At 43.1% G+C, this 23,008-nt stretch overlaps 1 protein-coding gene across 11 annotated transcripts in view; it reads right to left on the reverse strand.

Annotated features, from left to right (window-relative positions):
• The window catches only part of ADARB1 (adenosine deaminase RNA specific B1), a 70,119-nt gene that overhangs the window by 41,111 nt on the left and 6,000 nt on the right, over positions 1-23,008 (reverse strand). For 8 of the 11 annotated variants that reach the window (XM_063400171.1, XM_063400168.1, XM_063400167.1 and 5 more), the window contains exons 2-3: positions 9,442-9,478; positions 4,401-4,475 (exon numbers count right to left, since the gene is read on the reverse strand). In XM_063400171.1, the coding sequence (XP_063256241.1) occupies positions 4,401-4,428 (28 nt within the window). In that variant the 5' untranslated portion in view covers positions 4,429-4,475; positions 9,442-9,478. Of the gene's footprint in view, positions 1-4,400; positions 4,476-9,441; positions 9,479-13,706; positions 13,816-23,008 lie in introns of those variants that run through there. The other 3 variants (XM_063400169.1, XM_063400172.1, XM_063400173.1) reach the window with 3 other exon arrangements.

Below are 23,008 nucleotides of genomic sequence, written 5' to 3' on the forward strand. Positions count from 1 at the left end.
CGAGAATCGGAATTCTGAAGCATTTCATTGCTAGAAATCTGCTAGACTTAATCAAGTATCTCTTGTTCAGCCACAAACATGTTGCCTGGAGAATGAAGGCTATAGGACCACAACTGTCAATACAGTGTTCATGCATATATTCTTTACCAAAATATATATTTATGGTGGAGGAGTCTAATGACAATGGAGGAAATTTTAAAATCTTTCCTTACGGTGAGTGTCTTAGATCTCATCTAAAACATAATTTCTAGAACACTGCCCTTACTGGTTGGCACCAGGTATTTGTTATCAACCACCAAGACTTTCAGGCTAAACAGAAATCATTGAGTCAACACTTCATTAATGGTCTCTGATTTTATTTCTTTTTGTATGAAAACCACTACCAGTGCCTGTGGAAACCACAGAAGGAAAACAGGAGCTGAACAGACTCCAGCTGAACATTGAAAAAAACCTTTTGCATATGAGCATGGCAGCTGGAAAACTCCTTCATCAGGTAGGGGAAAGGATGTCCTGACAGGGAGGAGGGACTTGGAGGGAGAGGAAATAAACTTGCAGGCTTACCTTGTCTCATTAAGAGAGAAGGGAAGAAAACTAGTCCTTGCCTGAGAGCTACTAGGCTTTGTTAGCTTTGGAGAATCTGCAGGGTGGAAGAAACTTGGAGAAGAAGAACGTAGGGAGCTGATCCTGAGTCAAACCAAGAGACCAGGAAAGGAGGTAACGGTGGAGTTGATGCAAATCCAAGTTGGAGATGGAAAGGGAAAGACTTTCTGTGCAAACCAAAAGGAGCTGTGCTTGTTTCAACCCACAGAGTTGCTGGACTGCAAGGAAAGGTTCCTCCCTCTCAGACCGAGGGTGGAGGTGTGCTTCTGGTCCTGAAGGTGTGCTAACCAGCCCAGCAGTGCTGAGGCCCTCTCATTATCTGAGGGCTTGAGAAGATGAGCCAAAACACAGCCTGCTCAAGTCAGAGATGTCACCTCTAATCTTGTCCACGTTTGCACATGGAGTAACTCCTCCAGCCCAGCCTCTCCCTGGATGCCTTCCCCAGGCATGCCACCCTGCAGGGAAGCTGGGAATGGCCCTCCTGGCTCTCCCTCACCCTGCCAAGCTCCCCACATGTGACAGGGCCACCAACACACCCCAGGACAGGGTACCACACCAGCATTAAAGACACAGTGACCCTCCCCAGGGCAGCCTTGCAGCTTTGGGCTCTCCCAGAGATCGTGGCAGGGAGCCACATGTGCTTTTTTCCCCCCAAAAAAAGAGTTTTCTAATGCCTTTTAAAGACCCCATAAACCCATGGTATCCACGATGACCTGAGCAAGGTGCTTCACCACTTCATTACAAACAGCATGAAAACACCTCCCATTGCTTTCTTTGATTCTCCACCCATCAGTCTTACTGCGTCTACTGGGGTTTATCTGCTATTTTTTAAAGTTTGATGATTCTAATATTAAACATCCCATGTTGTGCATGATTTTACAGAAATTTAATATTTCCAATCTTCAAACTTAATTTTTCAAGGAATGAGTGCTTTAGAGAGCACTCATTGAAGTCCATCACATCTGCTGTGTATTGAAATCTTTAGAGCAGCATTAACACATACATAAACACTTGATGACTGAGATTCTGTTTTCTTAAACATTTATATAACCCATGATTTAAAAACTAGACATTTTTCATGACGTGAGTGTATTTTGTAGTCAGTAAAAATAGCTGGCAGCTTCAACAAGATATTTGACTTATGTCTATGGAGACCACCTTAGTAAAAATCACAGCTGACACCAACAACTTCAGCAGGACAGTCCTGCCCCCCAGATTTTGTCTTATAAACCCAAGAACAGTCAAAGCAGGAAAAAGGCATTGGGAATTTTTCATGCCAGTAAAAAAATAAATCTTCTGTCTGGACATGCTGGTTTATTTTTGGGTCTATTCTCTGTAATTAAAAAGCATCTACCATTAAGATGCTTTACCCATTGGGGAACTTCCATTACCTGCTTGCTGAGAGACAACACTCCCCCAGCTCTGTCTGATCTGGAACACAATTAAATAAATTTAGATGACATTCAGCTGAAGCAAAAGATGGTTCTAGCTACCCCTTATACTGCTGCTCTCGTTTAGTGGCCTGGGGAAATTCTGAATAAGTAATTTTTTTCATTTAAAAACAAGCAGAAAAAAACCCACATGCTCTCTTCAGAGTATGTTTTAGAAAAAGGAGCAAACAGATCCAAGAGAAAGGTCAGGAGAGTCACATGCTCGTGTCCCAAGTGCTGAGAGTGCTGCAGACACACCAGCCATGCAAAGCGACACAAAACAAACCAAAACATTCTAAATAACAATCTCTTTCCCCAAGTATCTTGTAGCATCTCTTTTGTAGTTTAGATTTGGGGGAGGGGTCCCCAGGAGCTTCCCAGGGGTGAGCCAGAGCACACCATTTCAATAAAATGCAATTCCACACATCTCTATGTGCAAAGGATAAAAAAGGAAAACACTAAAAACTGAAGTCTGAAACACTGTTCTCTCAGGGATATTAAGTTATTAATGTAAGACATCACGTCTGTCTTATATTTCATCTGAACCAAAAAAATCATCTTAATTCTGGCTTCTGCAGAGAAATTCTCGTTATGCAACCACAGGCTACAGAGACTGCATATCCCACCTTCCCTTCCTTTAAGAACCCTTCCCCAAAAGCAGTTACATAATGTAATAAAAAATTTAATAGGCAACTTCTAACATACCACTTCACAATTTTAAGAGATATAAAAGAAAAGAGATAAAAAAACATATCTCTGCACAAATCCAAGTGAAGAACTTAAGAATTTAAACTTTGATTTCTGACCCCCCCAAATCCGACAATTTAACATTTCAAACTCTTGATGTTTGCGTGGGCAGACAAAGGAAGGTCATCTTGCACTTTATAGGAACTGGGCTCAGCCAAGGTTCTGACATCTCAAAACTGAAGTTATACAAATGCATTCCCTTAACAGTTCCATGGAGCCAAGCTCCTGACAAAATAACAAATTCTTTGAATGGTTTCCCATATTAAAGCACTAACACAGAAAAACACCCAGAAGCAGACCAACATTTAGTGTTTTCTTAATGACACAGAATTAAGGAATGCCCCTATAAAGAGATGATATTTCTCCAGCTCGGGAAGGCACCTTCCATTCATGCTCAGCTACGCCACTACTGAGAAAAGGGATGTTTTATCAAAAAAATTATGAGAATTATCCAATTACACTTTCTGAAGGCCCCCATAGGGAAGTCACCTTTAGAAACAGTTAAAATATCCATTTGAAGTAATTTCTTATATATCAAGGAAAAGAAAATTATACCAAGCATATTGCAGTTGAGTTCACTTTTTCACTAAGGAAAAAAGATTAATTTTATTTCAGGTAACATTTTTTGCTTTGGTTTTAGTTTTTTGGAGACGGTGAGGGGGAGGATGTTTGTTTTGGGTTTGATTGGTTTATTTTAACACAATGATCTAACTTCCTCATCTCCCTCTAAAATTTTTCTGTAACTCCTTCAGACTGAACTACAGTTCTTCTGCTCCAAAGCCATTGCTGGGCTTTGTCATCTTTGCCAGGTGCACTCTTTAGCCACTGTCACTCAGGGGAAAAAGAAGCACATTTGTTATAACATAATGTACAATTATTTATAGTCAGGCACAGCACAGCAGCAACAGAACAATTCTCTGAATCACAAAAAAAAAAAAAAAAAAAAGAGATTGGTAAAAGGCAAACAACAGTAAAAATATTTTAGAATGGTTCAGTGAGAATACTTTTCTCTTAAGTTATTGGATCTTAATTATACCCCAGAGTCAGCAGTCTCACACACCTGGCTGCATTAAGTCTGCAACAAATGATCACTTTATTTGATTATTTTTGTGCTCTAAAATCACTTTAATAATTCAGTAGCTCAGGGTTGGGACAATCAGCATCTAAAGAGAATAAGCAGCCCATGTGAGACCTGCACAGAGCTTTTCCAGCTCCTCCTTTGCTTTTTCCTTTTTCCTTTTCTGCTCTCCCTCTTTATATTTTACTCTTCAACTCCATCCCCTTCATTTCACCCCTCACTCCTTACTGGTACTTAATCCTTGGCATGGTCACAACTGATATTATCCCTCCTTTCTTCACTGCTGATTCAAGACAGGGAAATATTTTGATTAGTCAGCTGCTGTAAGAAAAATGTAAGGTATAAAGTATAATACAGAAGTTATAACTATATTAGCATACTTAAAACATTGTTAATGCAAAAGCTCCAATTCACTCCTCTTCAGTTTAAAGTATTTTCATTTTGCACCTGAAGTTTCTTTGCAGCTGCCCCTGTGCTTGGGAGAAAAAAAATTACTTTCAGAAATGATTACAGAGTTTATTACTATGTAAATAAACACATCTTACTCATGTTTTCTTCATCGTCTACATCCATTGTGAAGTTTCTTTGCTGGTTTCTTAGCTGGCAGAGACGGCTTCTGTCTGGAAAACAGGGAGGGGGATATTTAGGCTTTAAGGTACCAGCTTGTTAGGTAAAGTTTTAAACACCCTTTAAAAGCAGCAGCCTGGGCCCTGGCTTGGCATTGGCTGTCTGGGTAAATCCTGACTGAAGATCCCTCGCAAAACTGAGATGTTCATCCGTGACCGAAAGGTGCAGCCCCAGTCTGCCAAAGGCACGAGTGGGATGATGAAGATCACAACGAGGTCTCCCCACAGCCTCCTCCAGGCTGAACAAGCCAAGTGCTCTCAGCTGCTCCTCCTGTGGCTTCCCCTCCAGACTCTTCACTTTCTTCACAGCCTCCTTTGGACAGCCTAACAGCTTCCTGTCTTTTTTATATTGTGGTGCTCAGACCTGTCCCCAGGATCAAGGTGAGGCCATGCCAGCCCAGAGCAAAGCGGGACAATCTCCTCCCTTGCCCAGCTGGGGATGCTGTGCCTGATGTCCCTCCTGGCTGCCAGGGACTGCTGACTCAACTTGCATCAGACAGGATCCCCACAGGTCCCTTTCCACAGCACTGCTCTCCAGCTTCTCACTCCTCTCACGTCCTGTCTACACACACAGCCAGGGCTACCCCACCCCAGCTGCAGAATCCAGCACAGGCCCTTGTTTTCAAACTTTCTTATGGCTGGTGACTGCCCAGCCCTCAAATTCATCATGGTCTCTCTACAGGGCCCCTCTGCTCTCAACAGCTCCTTGCAATTCAGTATCAGCAGCAAACTTACTTAGTGTTCCTTTGATTCCTGCCTCCAGGCTGTTTATGAGGATGTTGAAGAGCACAGGGACAAGGAGAGAGCCCTGTAGAACCCACCAGTGACTGAATAAACATCTGTTGTCACCACATCTACTTATTACCCCTTGTGACAGTTTGCATTACACAACATCAGCACACTCCACTCTAACAAGAGGAAATTAGTTGACTGTAATCAACAGGACTTATAAATAATTATCACCTTAATTAGCACATCACACCGGCCCCAGTTACTCTTGCAGCACCACTTTGTACTCAGAGACAGAAGGACTTGAACAATTCTTGGTTTAACTTCTACCAAGGTGATAAGTGAGCTCCCTGAGCCAAGCTAGAAGTGAACAAGGCCATAGAGCTGCCCCACACTTCCACACCAGGGACGAACCCTCCTGAGGAGCTGGGTTATCAGCCTGGGCTCAGTACCCCACCCCACAGCCTGAAAGAGAGAAAAGGCAAGCTCCTGTCTGCTAAAAGCAGAGGCCAACAGAAACCCTACTTGCATAATTTTCTAAAAAATAATTTCCGGAACTGTGCTCAAACAGATTCTGAAAGCATCAAGGAAGATAAACAGCTAAGGACAGTTGACAGCAGAGCCCTAAGGCACTTAAGAGATGCAGTCCTCAGTGTTAATGCAGCCAAATGACACTAAGTTCTCTGTTCTAAGCTTTAACCATATGTGTTTAAGACTTAGATCACTCTTGGCATATAAAGAATTATCACGTTTTTTCCTAATCCTCCCTTTATAAAAAGAGTACAGCTAGCAGTGCTCTGGTCCTCCCTCCAGTGCCCACAACTGCACCAGCAGATCACTCTGCTAAAGAACAGAAGAGTCACAGAACCATTGACTCCAGGACCTTGCAGTCCACCCTCTGAGCACAAGCATGTGCACTGAACCAAAGCACAAAATGCCCTGTCTGCTTCCTGAGCAATTCCAGGGATGCTGATCCCACCACTTCCCAAGGCAGCCTGCTATGCCTCCCTCACTCTAAGCACATCAATACAAGACCATGTGTCTTTTACACAAGTAACTGATTTCCTTTACAACTAATTTCTACCAACCACCCACTTCAAATCAAAAATTTCTGGAAGAGAATGGATCAGATATTTAAACACTATGAAATGTTCCAGATGCCCCAACCCCAGCAGCGTTCAAAGCCAGGCTGGATAAGGCCTGGAGCAACCTGGTGCAGTGGGAGGTACCCTGCCCACAGTTGGGACTGGATGATCTGTAAGGTCCATTCCAATCCCTTAACATTCTATGATTCTAGGAATAATGTGTAGGAAACAGTATTGAGTTGGGCAGAGAGAATGAACTCGGTACTCTGTATACACATCTATCTTCCAAACCTTCCCCCACTGTAATCCATGTTGGTTTTTTTTCTATTCTGGCTTTCAAAGACAGAGGATTTGATAATAAGAAAAAAGGATTTTCAAAGTCCTTCCACATAAAATTGGACCTATGCACGCCCTCAGAAAAAGAGGGGAGATTTTTTTCACAAAATGGACTCTGAGCCTGGGCTGCTCACTACAAAAAAAAGCATCCTCTCTTGCCAAGGCATGCTTGATTACTTCTGAAATGATTAGTGACTCAGTTATTTCACTTTGAAGAAGGAACAGCTTCTGGCTCCTTTGACGTTACACACTTTCATTCAAGCAGCAGAGCTGCATTAATAAACACATTCACTGCCTGTAAATAACCCCTTCAGCAAGCTATTTACATCCAGGAACATCTCAGGTCCTACAAACACAGACTCCACAAGAGGTTGGGCAATGTGGCATCTGAGCAAGGTCACCTTCCAAAAGGACTCCACTGAAGCTGTGTATCTGCCTTGGACACCAGGGTACGTAGGATAAACTCCTGAGTTTCGCTCCTAAAATCCTGCTATGGGAGAAGGGACACAACTACAGTAACATTCTCAGCACTGGAAAAAACTTTTATTTGGGAAAAAAATATATAAGAGTAAAGGAAAAAGCTTAACTGCGGTTCAGAGATTAACAAAGCTTTCAAAATCAGCACTAAGGAATAACTGCCACAAATACAAAGTGATTTGGGTCGGTGTATTTCCAGCATGTTCTGTGTGCAGTGGGGCTGTGGCAGAAGGCAGCTCCATGGCTACAGGGACTGTTTTCTTTCAGGTATACTGATAAAATAAATTGAGGGTCTGACTGCACTACCCTGGTGTAGCAGAGGGGAGCTTTTTGTTCACAACACAGAGCAACAAACCTCCACCCAGCTCCTACCAAAATTTACTCACCAAAGCCAAGGGATTCTGCACAGCAGCACACCCCGAAATGTTCTGACCACAAAAATCTTTCTTTTCCCAGATCCATTAGAAGCCAGCCATATCAAACAGGAAAAGTGTCTAAATGTATGCTAATTTAAGTGGAGCCAGGAAAAAGTACACTTTTAATCATCTCCTGGTTTTTAAGTCTTTAACTCCTGTAGAATATTTCCAAAGATAGGAAGAACATTGGAAGTACTTAAAAATGCAGCAGCCAACACAACAGAATTTACCTTTATTTCCACAGGAGACTATTTGAGAGTTTTTTAGGTAAATGTTAGCTATAGCAAGTACACACCGTATGAGGGCTTAGAGATAACCTGCATTTTGTCTGTTTGAGTATCCTAGGTATCGACTGAAAGCAAAAAAGAGTTGTGAAAGACTTTAAGAGTTATCTTGGTTTATTCTCATTACTGAGAGAAAACATAAATATGTCTTGAAAGGGAAATTTAGCAGCTAACAACACCTTACATTCAACAAATGGCATATATGCAAAAAATCCCATTAGCCTGATAGATGACACAGAACTACTAGAAAACACTGTAAGTCAGAAAGCTGCAGTTTTAGAGAAGTTTCCTATTAGTTAAAAAGTCCTCTCCTTCCAAACTTTCAAAGTCAAGTGAAATAAAACACTGGGAAAAGGATCTTGCTCAAAGTATTTCCCACAAACTGGATTTGCCATGGATCCAAAGTGCAAGCACTGAAGTTGCACCTGAGGTTGAAACCTCACCTGAAAAGCGTGTTCACAACACCAGCACCACCCTCCTTTGTTGCAGCGTTTCAGTGCAGCGATTCCAGCCCTGCCTTTCCTGTTGGAGCGCTTCGTCCTCCGGCGCCTGCAGCGCAGCCGGGCCGTGCTGCAGAGGTTCCCCATGCCCAGGGCCACGGCTTGGTGTGATGCCATGCACCTCCCACCACCTGTGCCACCCCTCACCCCCTGCCACGGCAGCAGCAAGGCATTCCCAGGAGGAGGGAATCCCTGTGCTCCTCTGCCCAGCCCCTGGAACCCTGGAGCGCACCGATGCACATCCAGCCAACACAGATGAGGGAAGGATGCAGCTCACCCTCACCCACAGGCACATGTGACATTAAACCCTTTGTCACACAGAGGGGCAAGGAAGGACAGTTCTTTTAGAAGGACTAGATCAAGGACATCCTCCCTGCTAGGTGTGGAAAGGCACAGCTAATTTCATTTTGTTATTAATAATGGGGGCAGCTCTTCAGTCTTACAGCTCAGAAACAAGGAGAGACATAAGCAAGGAAATGTTTATGTAGCCTAGTGCATGAAACAATGCTTTCAGCATCCTTTACAACTGGTTTCCATGTTCCTAGTTCATACACTGCCTCAAAAGGCACAAAATGTATTTGGAAATAGCAGGAATACATAAACATACCAATCTCAAATATATTTTAGTCAACAGATTTTCCATACAAAGGTTTCTATCAGGCCTGACCAACAGGCATCCCATTATCAACATTATCTGTGATATTTTCCAGCCTTTTCATAAACTAAAAAGTAACAAATTGAGCTTATTTCCTATTTTCCACCAAAATCAGTTATTAAGCTTTGCTCAAACACTCTGCAGACTCTCAAGTCCTACATGCCAGCTCTGCCTTTTACTTCATTAACATGTATTGGATACAAATTTACACCCAGAAGGGTAACTAAGTTTTTGTAGTATCAACTTGATACCCTCAGATATTTCTAACCAACATCCTTGCTATTTTCAAGCTGCTGATCTGATAACTGTGAAGGGATTTAGACTCCAAACATAAATAAAAGTTATAGATAAAACAATAAAGTACTAAATAAGTATTCAAATGCATTAGGATGAAGTCTCTCCTCCTCCAAGTTATGAGCCAAACGCATCAATCAGAGAACAGAATCCTGCTCCATGTTTGCAAATATAATGTGCTTACCTTTTTAACTATTGCAGACACATGCTGATTCTGCAACCTGCAAGAAGAGGAAATCCAGTCAATTGCTTGGTTCTTTACAAATCTCTGCATTCCAAATGGCAACTCCTGACCTTAAAAGGGACAAATTTCTGATTCTCTAAAAATAAATAGTCCATACTACAGATACACAGATACTACAGATACACAGTCCCAGAGCCAAGTCTTTTGTAACCCTAGCAAAGATCATTCTAAAATAAATTAAAAAGAAGAAATCAAGAGTCAAGGTGGCTAATACTGGGGGACAAAAGAAACATCACTAAGGTACAAGCAGTTATGTAGTAGAACCCAATCTGCAATCTCTGCATCTTCTAGGAGAGAGGTCAGTGAAAATGCAGTAAATAATGGTTTAAAACCAAAATAAACATCTGTGCTATTGTAGCCAACTTAACTCTGGATTTACTTTCAGGATCTTATCTTGTTATATGCATTTTTTAAATTTAGATCTTCTATTTTTATTTTTAGGCATTGCTTTTAATCCATATAAAAGGCCCCTCATACAACAACCCCTTTTCCAAACCCCACTTTGTTGATCCCACTGACATCAGACTTCATTCTCCTGCAGAAGAGGAAAATCCCTCAACTACCAGCAGTGGGGTGGAAAACAACTGGCAGTATAGGGTAAAACACACAACCCCCTGTTTTTAAGTTCTCTTCCAATGCAAACCATTTAGTGATTCTGATTCTAAGGAAGACACAGGATAATGGGGATGTTGTGAGCAATTTTATTTCCATGAATAGGCACAGATGTTGGATCAGGAACAGACAGCTTTAATTTAACAGACAACCTCTTAATTCTACAAAAAATACTGATGGGGCCTTACCAGGGTGAAAAGAAGACTACTCTAAAACAGTTCCGAAAATCACAATCACACAGCCCACCAGAGGGTGCTGGTACCCTGCAGAAACCTGCACTGAATTCAAGTTACACAGAGCACAGCTACACAACACAACCCCATGGCTGCACATCTCGAGTCTTAAACGAGTTTGGTTAAAAAAGGATCTGACACAATATTTAAAGTCCATAAACCAGCATATTACATCGATTCAATCCCAGCTTTTTAAAACATTTCAAGTTCCCAACACTTCATGGTGCCATTTTCCAATTGAAAACAAAGATTAATGTTAATACTACATTATTCTTACCATAACGCAGGAAAAATGTGCAGAATACTGAGCTCAGAGTCAGAGTCCCAATCTAGTGTTCCCATATCCACAATAAAAACTTCCAAACTCTTGGGATATGAGCTATAAGCTGGCTGTGATGTGAAAATTCCATACTTGTGGCAACAACCACCAAGGAAGTGTTTTAAAAACAGGGTTTTGATAATTTTCTTCCTATGTGAGCATTGCTTAAAGTTCCAATTAATCCTGAGAAAACACACTGCTAATAGTTTTTAACTAAGTTTTTATATTAGTATATCATTGAGTTAATTTAGATTTCACATTATCTTCCTTATATGCAACATTACTCCAGTCAATAATTCCCTAACAAATCAAAAACAATCCATGAAAATTGAGACTTCAAATATACCACTGAGAACCAAAGTGCAGCTGCAGTGAGTTTTACAGAGAAATAACTAGGGAAAAAAGCTTATCTTAGTAATTCTTTCTTATACTGTGAGCCGTAAAGACAGGTGGAGGAAAAACTGAGACTTGTAACACCTCAAACCAGTAAAAAGTCTGACTAGCAAAGAAAGGGAAATAGCACTATGTTACAAAAGCCAGGAACAAAGCTCTGATCTTCAGCATGTCCCACCTGGCTCCATCCAGTGGCAAAGGGCTATTTTGGGGCTTGCTCAAGTCGTGACATTGTGACATGCTTCCCCAACACCTTCTGCAGGGAGAGCCTGCCAGAAGGGCTCCTCCAGGAGCTCACCACTTTGCCACAACATCTCCATGTGTTACCTTGCAAAGAATTCAATAAACCAATTCTTTGTCCCTTACTAGTGAGTTAATTTACCCTAAAAACACATCCATGATTTCTCCCAGGGCAGCAAAGGATACTTGAAAATCATCTGAAGAACACACCATGTTGGCCATTTAGGAATATCCTCAAGTACTACCTTTTTTAAGATCAGCTGAAAATATTTAAGGCCATGAGAATCAAAACAGGTATCTGAGGTACCACCTCAAGACATAAACCTGCAAAAACCACCCAAACACAAGGCAGCAACCTGGAGGCACTCATCACTCAGCACCAGTCCTATGGTCAAGAAAAAAACCCACCACTTCCAACCTTTCTGTATTTATTTTCCTATTTATTTTACTTCTCATGTGTTGGAAAAGAAAAGTAACCTGTTGAGGCATCTCAACTGCTGATGCATGACCAAAACCACAGGCATGTTAAACCCAGTGGTGTTGCACAGTCTGGGTTGGAAGGGCTCTTGGAGCTCATCTCAATACAACATCCTGCCACGGGCAGAACACCTTCCATGAGTCCGGGATATTTCAAACCATGTCCAACCTGGCCCTGAACACTTCCAGGGACAGGGCACCCACAGCTTGTCTGGGCAACCTGTGCCAGGGCCTCACCCCCTCACAGGGAACAATTTCTTCCCAACACCCCATCTAAATCTCTCCTCTCTAAAACCATTCCCCCTTGCCCTATTGATATTTGCCTGCATCAAAGTCATCAGGGAATGTGAGAGAGATGCCCTCGAGCAAGACTTTGCTCCTGGTCCCAGAAAACAAGAGTGTGAGGCAGTAAAAGACAGGAGTTTAGGAAGTGCTTGGACAGTGTTCTCAGGCACATGGTGGGATCCTTGGGGTGCCCTGGGAAGGGCCAGCAGCTGCACTCCATGATCCTTGCCGCTCCCTTCCAAGTCAGGATATTTCATGATTGTGACATGACTTGTTTTTCATACACCAAGTCATGAGTGTCCGCCATAAACCACAAACACCGTTCAACAGCACACCTACAGAACTGGGTATTCCTCTGAAAACATTTTCCATCTAAATATGAAGAAACAATTTCACATCTATGATGTACTTACTTCAGTTTAGCAGCCTGAATTGAAGAAATGATAGCCCAAATCCAATCCACACTCCCTACAGCCCTTTTGAACTGCTCATTTAAAATTATAAAGTTAATTAAGAAAGACTAGCGATTGAGCATCACAACGAGAAAAAGAGTTTAGGAAAAAAAGGACATATATGCTGCAATTAGAAAAAGAAGTACAGTTTATACATTATATAAACTGTCAAATGCTTCTCCTTCATTTGATATAAAACAAACTCTTTTTGAACTTACAAACAGGTACTTTTTATACACAAGACACTGAAACAAAGTTCACTGACACTTCAAAAGCTATGAAAATTCAGCAGCTATTAAGCAACAGGAATCTATAGATAAAAAAATGCTACTCCAAGTAATATCCAAGCTTTTACTGCAGGAATCAAATAAAAGTATGTTCATCATTTATTCTAGAACACGCAATTTAAAAAAAAAAGTTCAGGAAGAAACACGGTAAATTATTTTTCAAACATTCTCTCACCTAAAATAGTTTCACTTATTTGCATAGTATCAGCAAGATACTCTTCACTTCTAACTTTTAATTTTGCCATCTCCCATGTTTGAAGAATTATATTCACTGGTGGTACATTTGGCACCCTAAAGCCTAAATACAAAATTTTGATACTGAAACAACACTGCTGCAAAATCAAAGGTTTTAATGCCACTCCTCTTTTTACAGGATCGTCCCATGTATAAGAGCAGTTACCTTAGAAGAGAACATGACCGAAGCCAAAAGAATTATTAACATGAGCAAAATTACCATACATGTCTTCAGGGGAGCTTAGGCTTTAATCTTGTTGTTGATTATTTCACTATAGCTAGTGTTTAAACATTTACATTACTCATTTAGCTGCTTTAAACATTAGTCAAACTGAAACAGCCCAACACTGCAACCTCCAGACTAAGCAGCAGCTTTTAAAAGGCAACAGAATTTAAGAAGTCAGTTGTAATTTCTGTTTGGTATTACTAGTTTTTAGACAACAGCTAAAAAAGAAAAGCTATTTTTTACTGCAGACAAATTGTGGACAAGAATTTAAGCCATGGGAGCAGCAGAGACAGGACAACCCACCCACCCCACCACACAATTATGACAGTGGGAGATGCCCCACTTTGGAGCTGGTGTTGCTGCACCAACTGATAAAACTGCTGAAAGTTCTCCTCAATGCTACAGTGATCAACCAGCGTTTCCAGCTCAACACATTCAAAAAATTACCTGCAAAACCTCCTTCGAGCTTGTTCTACCCATGTGCAGCACCTACTGGAGGAATGCAAATCCTTCTTCCTTTGAACAGCAGCGGTATTTTCCAGCCCTCACAACAAGGCAGACTTGATTATTTTCAGTCTTACTCCCACCTTAGGGCAAAGATTAGATGCATGTGAACACTGTGTACTTAGTATTAGTCTTCAGAAAAATACCTCAGAAATCAATGTTTAATAAAAGATGCCAAATAATTATCACTCAGTTTAACAGTGTTCAAACCCATGAGATTATGCAGTGCATTAAGGACGTACGAGTATTTTCCCTGGCTGTTACCACGGGAAGTCACTCTCCACAGTCCTTAAATAAAGTTTATTGCTTCAGGAGTGCCAGAACAAGGCACTTTATTCCCAGACCTGCTTTCAAAGACAGGTGGGGATGGCTGGATGTGCCACTGCCTCCAGCCTCCCGGTGCAACAAGAGATGCTGACAAAGCTGGGAGACAGGCTGGGAATTAGCAAGGCTGGGAGGAAGGGCACATCCTAAGCCATGAGTGCTGTGATACACCCTTCACTGAGAGCTCCCACACCATGCCTGCAGCCTCAAGGACCAACGTGATTTATTCCTGGATTTACAGGCAGAACACAGAGAGGCCAAGTGTTACCTCTCAGCACCTGACAGAAGACAAATGACATGACAGACTTAAACCATCCTCCCTGCTGAAAAGATCCAAGAGGCAAAGACATACCCACACACGAATCACTGCAGGAGAAAACATCTTACGCAGCCCAGACAACAAATTCCTTTAATTTTGTTGATGAGAGGCAACTTGACTACATTATTGCCACGAGATGAAGATAAAACTAGAACAGGTTGCTGCAACTTCAGTGAAAAGCATTCACCAAGGTAAAATGGACAATCTGGAAACAAGGCTTAACACAGTCACTGATTGTGCATATTTCATACAGTCTTGGAACAGTTTGGGTTGGAAGGGACCTTAAAGGCCACCTTGTCCCAACCCCTGCCACCAGTAGGGACATCTTCCAGGGCAGGGACACCTTCCACTACCCCAGCTTGCTCCAAGCTCCGTCCAACATGGCCTTCCAGGGATGGGGCAGCCACAGCTTCTCTAAGGAACCTGTGTCAGGGCCTCTCCACCGTCACAGCCAAGAATTTCTTCCCCATATCCCATCTAATGCTGCCCTTTGTCAGTGGGAAGCCATTCCCCCTTCTCCTTCACTCCAGGCCCTTGCCTGAAGTCCTTCTCCAGCTCTCCTGGAGCCCCTTCAGGCACTGGCAGGGGCCCTGAGGTCTCCCCAGTGTCTCTCTTCTCCAGGTGAGCACCCCAGCTCTCCCGGAGCAGAGGGGCTCCAGCCCCCGGGGAATCTTGCAGGCCTCCTCCAGACTCACTCCAACAGGCCCGTGTCCTTCTCATGCTGAGCACCCCAGACCTGGGCACAGCACTCCAGCAGGAGTCCCACGAGGGCAGAGGGGGAATTCTGGGCTTATCCTCTGCCTCCCAAAGCAAATCATTCTCCATCAGCCTGCAGTCCACCAACAGCTTCCCCCACGGCAGATACAGCACAAGCTGCATCTGCTGTGAGCAAAACACGAGAAAGCATCAACTAGACCAGAGGGAATAAATCACGGATTACACGAGTGCACCCAAGGCCAGGGCACCCACCAACAGCCTTTCTACTGAGCTTAATATTATTTTTTAAATGTATGTTATGCATGTAAAGTGGAGGAGCTTTAGAGCTGTTTATTCCTTTAGCTCTAACTTGCACCTTACAGGAACTCCATGCACAGGGAAGTTAAAAGTCTGTGAAAGAAACCCGAATCAAACTGTTTTCCCAACAAAGGATTGTGTTAGCTGGAAAACATGTTTCCAGGTCAGTTGTTTTCTTGCTGCTTCTCTATGGATGTTAATTTTGTGCTTTGGGCAGAGCTGGAGACTGCAGAGGAGTGATGCAGGGATGGGATTAGACACAGCAAGGACTCTCATGATGGCACGATGGCTCTCACCCCACCACATCAGACAAGAAAAGGCACTAAGTGTCCCAGGGCAGCAGGGAGCCAAAAGAACCAGTGACTGCATCCGAAACGGAGTTTTCTTTTCCACAGAGGCCTGCTCTGAGGCTGTCCCAGAGAGAGAGCATGGCAGCAGCAAGCTGATCTAGAAGCACCTCATGTTTGAGACTCCAGCCTCACTAACAGTCTGCATTTCCAGAGTGGTGATTTGCAGGATTTTGACATCTGTCTCATCCCTACAATGATCCCTAATCTTTTAGGAAGAACAAGCTGCTGGACTTCTAAGAATAACAAAGTGTTACATTTCACTTTTACAGTCACATTTCTGCTTTTCTCCTACTTAAATATGAGCAGATTTGAAGAACTTCAAGCTAACTTTTGATGCACCTTGACTTCCCGCCAGGCTTCTGAGATCCTGGAAGCCTTCCTCAGGATCTGGCATGCAACTGGCTGTCAGGGATCTCTCTAATTAAAGACTGACTGAAGCAGCTAATTCCAGAGCAGTTCCTTGAATTATTCAATATCAAGTTACTGTATGTTAAAGAAACCCAAAAAACCAAACCAAACTAAACACCAAAAACAAAAAGCCAACCAGAAACAAACACAAAATCCAACACACCACCAATCACACTTATGGTGTAAAATCTGAGTGTCATCACCACTCAGGTGTGTGGGCAGAGTGTTTGCCATCACAGAATATTAGACATTTTTCAGCCACGTTCTGCAGAAATGGGACTTATCACCTTCATATTCAAGAAACTGTAATACATCCCAGAGTTTGACAAGCGAGGAAAACACCCAGAAGATTTTGGATAGGGCAGGAGGAGAGCAAGAGAGAGGGAAGACGTTGGCATGCCCAGGCACAGCTCAGGACCTCTGGCCTACGTTACTTGCACATGGAATCACAGTATCACTGAAGCTGGAAATACCTCTGAGATCACTGAGCCCAGCTCCTAAGACAGGACCTCCGTGTCACCACTGAATTGTGTTCCCAGGTGCCACATGTACACGCCTTCTGAACCCTGCCAGGGATGGTGACTCCACCACTGCCCTGGGCAGCCTGAGCCGGTGCCTGGCCACCCTTCCACTGCAGAGGTTTTTACTACCACTCAATCTAAACGTGCTCTGGCACAACTTGAGGCCATTTCCTCTGGTCCTGTCACCACTTTCTGAGAGGAGAGATCCCTATCCACCCCTGCCTGGCTAAAACCTATTGTGAGGGAGTTGTAGGGAGCAATAAGGTCCCCCTTGAACAAAAACCACATCAGAGGGCAACCGGACCAAAACCTGTGAGTGTACCAAGACAGTGGCTCAAGACTACATCAGACACTTTTGATGTATTCCCCTCAAGAGCTGAGATGTTGGGAGGTAACTCCTACATTAATTTTCATTAACCTTTCTGAGTTCAGATAAAAAAATGATAAATCACAGATGATGTTATCTGAAAAGCTGAGTATTAAAGTTGTTCCTGACAGCCGAAGAAAACAAGACAAATGGGAGTTGAAATATTTACACCTATTTTATCTACTAAGTTATTTACACAAAGTAGCCCCAAAAAATCTCCCAGTAAGACCAACCTGAAACTGTTTTGAGGGGGGAGATTAATGAGTAAGTGATGAAACTTCCAGCTCATAGAATCCCAGTTTGGTTTGGGTTGGAAGGGACCTTAAAGCTCATCCCATTCCAAATCCTGCCATGGGCAGAGTCACCTCCAACTATCCCAGGTTACTCCAAGCCCTGTCCAACCTGGCCTTGGACACATCCAGGGATGGAGGAGCAACAGCTTCTCTGGGCAAGCTGTGCATACGTGACCAACTTTGCTACCTCTTGCACATCAGCATCACGTCAAAGCAGAAGGCAAACAGAGAAGGACTACAGGGTGATTTATGGCACAGGGAGCTTGAGAGGAGCACCCGAAAGAGATGCTCAGTCTAGAAGAACAAATCAGAGTCTGTACAAATACAGGGGGAAAGGGAAACAATTATCAGTCCTGGAAGGGAGCACTGTACAGAATCAAAGGCAAGAAATAGTCTACGCTTTTCAGGCAGAATTGATACATGCTGCAACATTGGCAGAGCAGGTACACTGGATTAGCCCCAAGCACACCTACTCTTCTACAGCCTTCCAGAAAGCATTTCCAGGTGGCCCCAGGAGAAGGGCAGAGCAGCCAGCCTTCCACGTGTGCCACAGGCAGGCAGCACCCACCACCAAGCAGCCACCAGCTGCAGAGGAAGGAAGAAAAATCTGAGAGACACCAGCCTTCACCTGGGACACGGGCACTTGCCTGTGATTTTGCTGGAGGCCATAGGGTTGTATCTTCCCTGCTCAGCTGCATTTCCAGCCCAGACAAAAGCAGAGCCACCCAAGATGTCTGCTGCCATCTCCCCATCTCACAGGGCACACACATACCTGCACCACCACCACACCTTCCCCGTGTGCTGCTGCTGCCAGCACCCACAGCAGCACATGCACAGGTACAGGGATGACTCCACCAGAGGCCCCAAAGATTCTAAAACAGCAGCAGATTGCCAAGGAGACCAGCACTGCTTCTGCACAGACTGCTCCAGGTAAGAGGATGGAAAATCCCCATTCCCATGGCACACCAGCCCAGGGGAGCAAATAAGACATAACATTTTCTTCAGGTTCAGGACAGCAAAACACAGAGAGAAAGAGCCCTTTAATGCCATCAAGACCACTTAAGAGACCTCAGCCATAAAAGCAAAGAGTCTATCAGTTCATATGCCAAAAAAACTCCATGTTGAGTGGAATTTGGATTATGAACCTACTTTAGTGACCTTTTACTGTAGTTATTTTTAGAATGAAGTTTTTATTCTGGACAAAGTACTGAAGATAAAATATCATACATATGCATGTATTTTTAATATATGCACATAATGCATGCATTTTCTGTGAAGTAAAGAAGCAGCTACTGATTCAGGAATACAGGGAGTTGGCTGTTCTCTCAAAGATAACCTATGCACTGTGAACATGCACTACACAAGAAACCAAGACTTAGCTCTAGGAAGTGAAATCCTCCAGTAAGAACATGAGCAGCCTCCTCAGAGAGATCCAAAAGTCATTTATTCAAAACTACCCCACTGCACACACATTAAAGCAGTATTCACTAGCAATGCTGCCAGGACAACTGCTGGAACAAGAGGTGTTTGTATGCATTTTAAGTAGCACTGGATGTAAAAATGCCCATTAATACAATTTTTGTATTTTTACAATTTATGTCCAAATTGGACTACAGCAACATACCAAACCTGGGCAAGAAAACGCTAGAAGACAGCAAGGAAGGTCTGTGACCCAGGGAGATGCACAAATACCCAAGCCAAAGCCATAAATAACTCTGAGGAGCTCTGCTACACTGAAAGCTACCAGAAGAAAAATTCCTTTCCCTACTTTCTACCACAGCCCTCTAATAGCTATGACCTTCAAAATATTGGCTATTTTTCTTTAGCTTTAAAAACAGCCTGCTTCAGCTAAGCTGTCCTATAGATCAGGTGATACTCTGGCAAGAGAGCAACAGTCAATAGCCATATTCCTCAACAGAGCTTTTATTACAATAATCAAATGTTGTACTTCTAGTTCCTTCCATATTCACTGAAAGCCATCAAGAGCAGTTACTCAGAAAATGTTCTCACAGCTATCGGGGAACCTCCCTTAAGTCTGGAACGCAAACTTTAAAAGAAAATAAATCTGCTGAACAAAGGACTGAGGAAGGAAAATATTGAAAGGAGAACAAACCACAGCTCTTCTTGGGGCTGTCCTGTACAGGGCCAGGAGTTAGACTCAACAATCCTTGTGAGTCCCTCCCAACACTAGCTGTTCTATGAAGCCTGAACTTGAAAAAGGCTTCTGCTGAAAGCCAGTAGAGGTATCAGAGATACTGAGAGGAGCTGTGTGTGCTCATACCCAGGCTGGGCAAACCGGCCCAAAGGTGTCACAGCCCACCTTCAGCTGAGCTGCAGTCTGCAGCCTGACTGAAGCCTGCACAAAGAGCTTCTGTCTCACAAAAAGTGCACAAGGAGAGGGACAAGAAGCAGTGGGGTTGAGAATACTATCCAGTAGCACTGGGTATTGCCTGGGCTGCAAAAAAAAGAGCCAGCTAGCCATCATGATCTGGAACACAGTGAGGAGAGAAAAGAAAGTTCAGAGTTACAGCAATACTAGCTATATTTATTTAAGCCATATTTATTGAAGTTGATAATAAATTAACAACTAATATTAAAAAAATCCATAAAATATAATTTCTACAGTATTTATATGATTGGGATGTGCCAGGCCCAGGAGGGCAGGCCGAGCCTCCCTCCCTGCTGGCGGCAGCAAGCACCGGCAGCGCCGGCCCTGCCCGGTACCACGGAGAGCTCCCTCCTTCCCTGCCTCCCTCCCAAAATGGGAAACCAAAGGCTTGCCACCAAACACTCATCTTCCCTTCCAAGCAGGGAAAAAAAACAAAACCAAAACCATCTCACAGGCTGCATCTGAGGAATCTGTAAGCAGAAAATGTTCTCTTGACAGCACAGAAGTTATGTGCATGAGGAACGATGCTGCTGTCCAAAAATATGAATAAATTACCATCTTGGCAATAAACACAAGCCAAAGCTCAAAAGAAGTATTTCATTTCCAGGCAAGTTCATTCATAGATCTTACTAATAGTGAACCTGATTCCTTTAGGAACTCAGGAGCAGCAGAAGGAAAAGCATATAAGAAGATTAGGTTAATACTATATTTAAGCATATGTAAGGACAGTGAATGAAATAGTGATTATTCACTCATTTAATTCAAGAAAAACAACCACTTACTAAGAATAGCTTTCAAGGGATAAGAGAAGATAAACTAGACTGCACCAGGAAAAAAAGATCCGACAGAGCTACAGTAGTACTCACTATCCCTCGTTATCCATATTGCCAGCACTGAGATCTGGGGAAATCAACTTTGAGATAAAAGCACCAAACAGGGACAAACTACTCCAAGGTTTCCAGACTAATGCATCCTTTCCACTAGCTGGGAAGCTTTCCCAAGTTATCATCCTCATGGAAAACAGCAGAGTTGTGTTTTACATAACAGATTCTTGCAAGAGTTTCAAAGACATGAGAAAAACAGATTTCACAGATTTGATGGAAGGACCTGACAGTCCTCGTGAAATAGAGGAGGGGTGGTACTGGGCTTGAGCTTCCACCAGTTCAAGCACGTATGGTTTGATTATGGAGTGAAGACAGGATTTTCTCCACTTTCACAAAAGCTTTTTCTGGGAGACTTCATCCCTTTGGCAGTGCTTTGCCAGAAGCACAGGCACACGCTCCCAACCAGACCCTGCTGCTTTCGCTTGCATCAGCTGTGCTTTTCTGCCTCATGTTCTTCAGAGCTGCTAATTCAGTGCAGGGTCCCGATTTAGCTTCTTATTAATCAAACTCTGAACACTCATTAGCAACAGGAGCACAACCCAGTCACAACCTCAGAGGAGGTGGACATGCCCCTAGAGCTAATCTCCGCACTCACCCTGCTCCTACGGGAGCCTGTGCAAGCTCCCCCACCTCAAGCACAGCTGTGGAGACACGCAGCATTGTCACAGAATCATGGAATCATCAAGTCTGGAAAAAATCTCTGAGACCACTGAGACTAACCACTAAACTATGTCCCTATGTGCCACATCTTCATGCTTCTGTAGGCTCAGAAGCATGTTCCCAACTCCAACTAAAACACTGGCATACACACCCGACCCACAACTGCCAGGATCACTGGTCTGAGTTGAGCATTAATTTCCAGTTCCTCTTTGTTATCAAAACAGAGTATCACATGACACCAAACTGCAGAGCCCCACTTGGCTCTGGTGAGCGGCGGGAGACAAAAAGCATCTGTAAAAATATCACTACAAGAAGGTCTGTACAACACAATAAATCCCAGGAAAGCCTATCTGCTCTCAGCACTGGAAGGTTGGCTTTGCTGGCTGTAAAAGTGCTTTTAGCCAAGAACGGGGCTGCAGCCCCTGAGAAGACATCAAAGCCACCACGGCTGAGAAAATACAAGCATTGTGCCACACAGCTGCTCTGAAAGGCTTACAGGTAAAAAACCAGGAATATGTTCTAGTCCAGCTGGAAAAGATGACTCTGGTTTAACAGAGAATAATGACTCCACAGTTGCCTGTAAACAACATCCAAACCTTGTGCAGACTCCGCAGGCAACAGGCCCAAGGGGCTGCAAACCTGCACAGAGCCAGCATCCAATGGGTGCTGTTCAATCAGCTGACACATTTCAGCTACCAAAACTACCAAAATTTAACAGAGAAAAACACTATTTGTCTTCTGGATTCAGAAGCTATTGCGAAGGAGATCTCTCCCTACTTCATACACCTTGGTAATTTCCATACTGTGGAAAACACCCGTGCTACAAAGAGCTTTCCAGGTGTAAACTTGACCAAAGGCTATCAGGGTTATAAAAGTGAGTAAGCATCCAACAAAAGAGAAGTTATCTCCTCCTCCTTTGATCTCTCAGTGTGAGCTACTTGTGCATGTCAAAAGCAAGCTTTAAAACCCGGGCAGTGGAGGAGGGATATAACCCTGGTTCCCTCACAGAGCCAGCTTTATTACAAGTTTCTCCCAAACAAAGCACAGTTCAGCCATCGGCTTACATTAATTCTTCTCATTTTTCAGAGATTTAAATATACCACCACTGATCCTTTATCTCTGGCTGTGAAAAACACAGCAACTACAAGGCCAAAGGCAGCACTAAAATGCATCTTAGTCCGGTTTTGATCAGAATGCATCTTTTTCTTCCTACCCTGTGCACCACACTAAGGTTCCATCATCTACAGGGCTGTACTCTTCTCTCAGAACCAGCCTGCAGGGGTGTCTTCCTTCAGAACTCTCCCACGTCCCTGGTAATTTCTGCTGCATAAATTTCATGATCTGTGGTCTGGACCGGTGTTTATATTATCCCTAACTGGAGTCTTCCACTAGAGTTTCCTTATTTTGCACTTATTTTCCACCTAATCTGAAAATTTTATTAATGAAAACAGAGCTAATCATGCATTTTAATTAAAGATCCTACTATGCTCTTACTGGGAGCCATCTAATGAGTTTTAGAGTTGTTTTATTAAGCACTCAGTATCTGTGCTCAGTATTTGACGTGAAAAATTAAAACACATTTTGATACAGAACGGCCTCTGTAAACAAGGTTTTATAAAATCTGCATCTAAAGAAAGAAGTCAAAGATATTTTCCCCTCAAATAGTTTTCCAGCAGACCATGCACAAATATTAGAGCATAACTAAGCAAGGAAAAA

Source organism: Prinia subflava, chromosome 6 (assembly GCF_021018805.1).
Source record: "Prinia subflava isolate CZ2003 ecotype Zambia chromosome 6, Cam_Psub_1.2, whole genome shotgun sequence".
Taxonomy (NCBI): domain Eukaryota; kingdom Metazoa; phylum Chordata; class Aves; order Passeriformes; family Cisticolidae; genus Prinia; species Prinia subflava.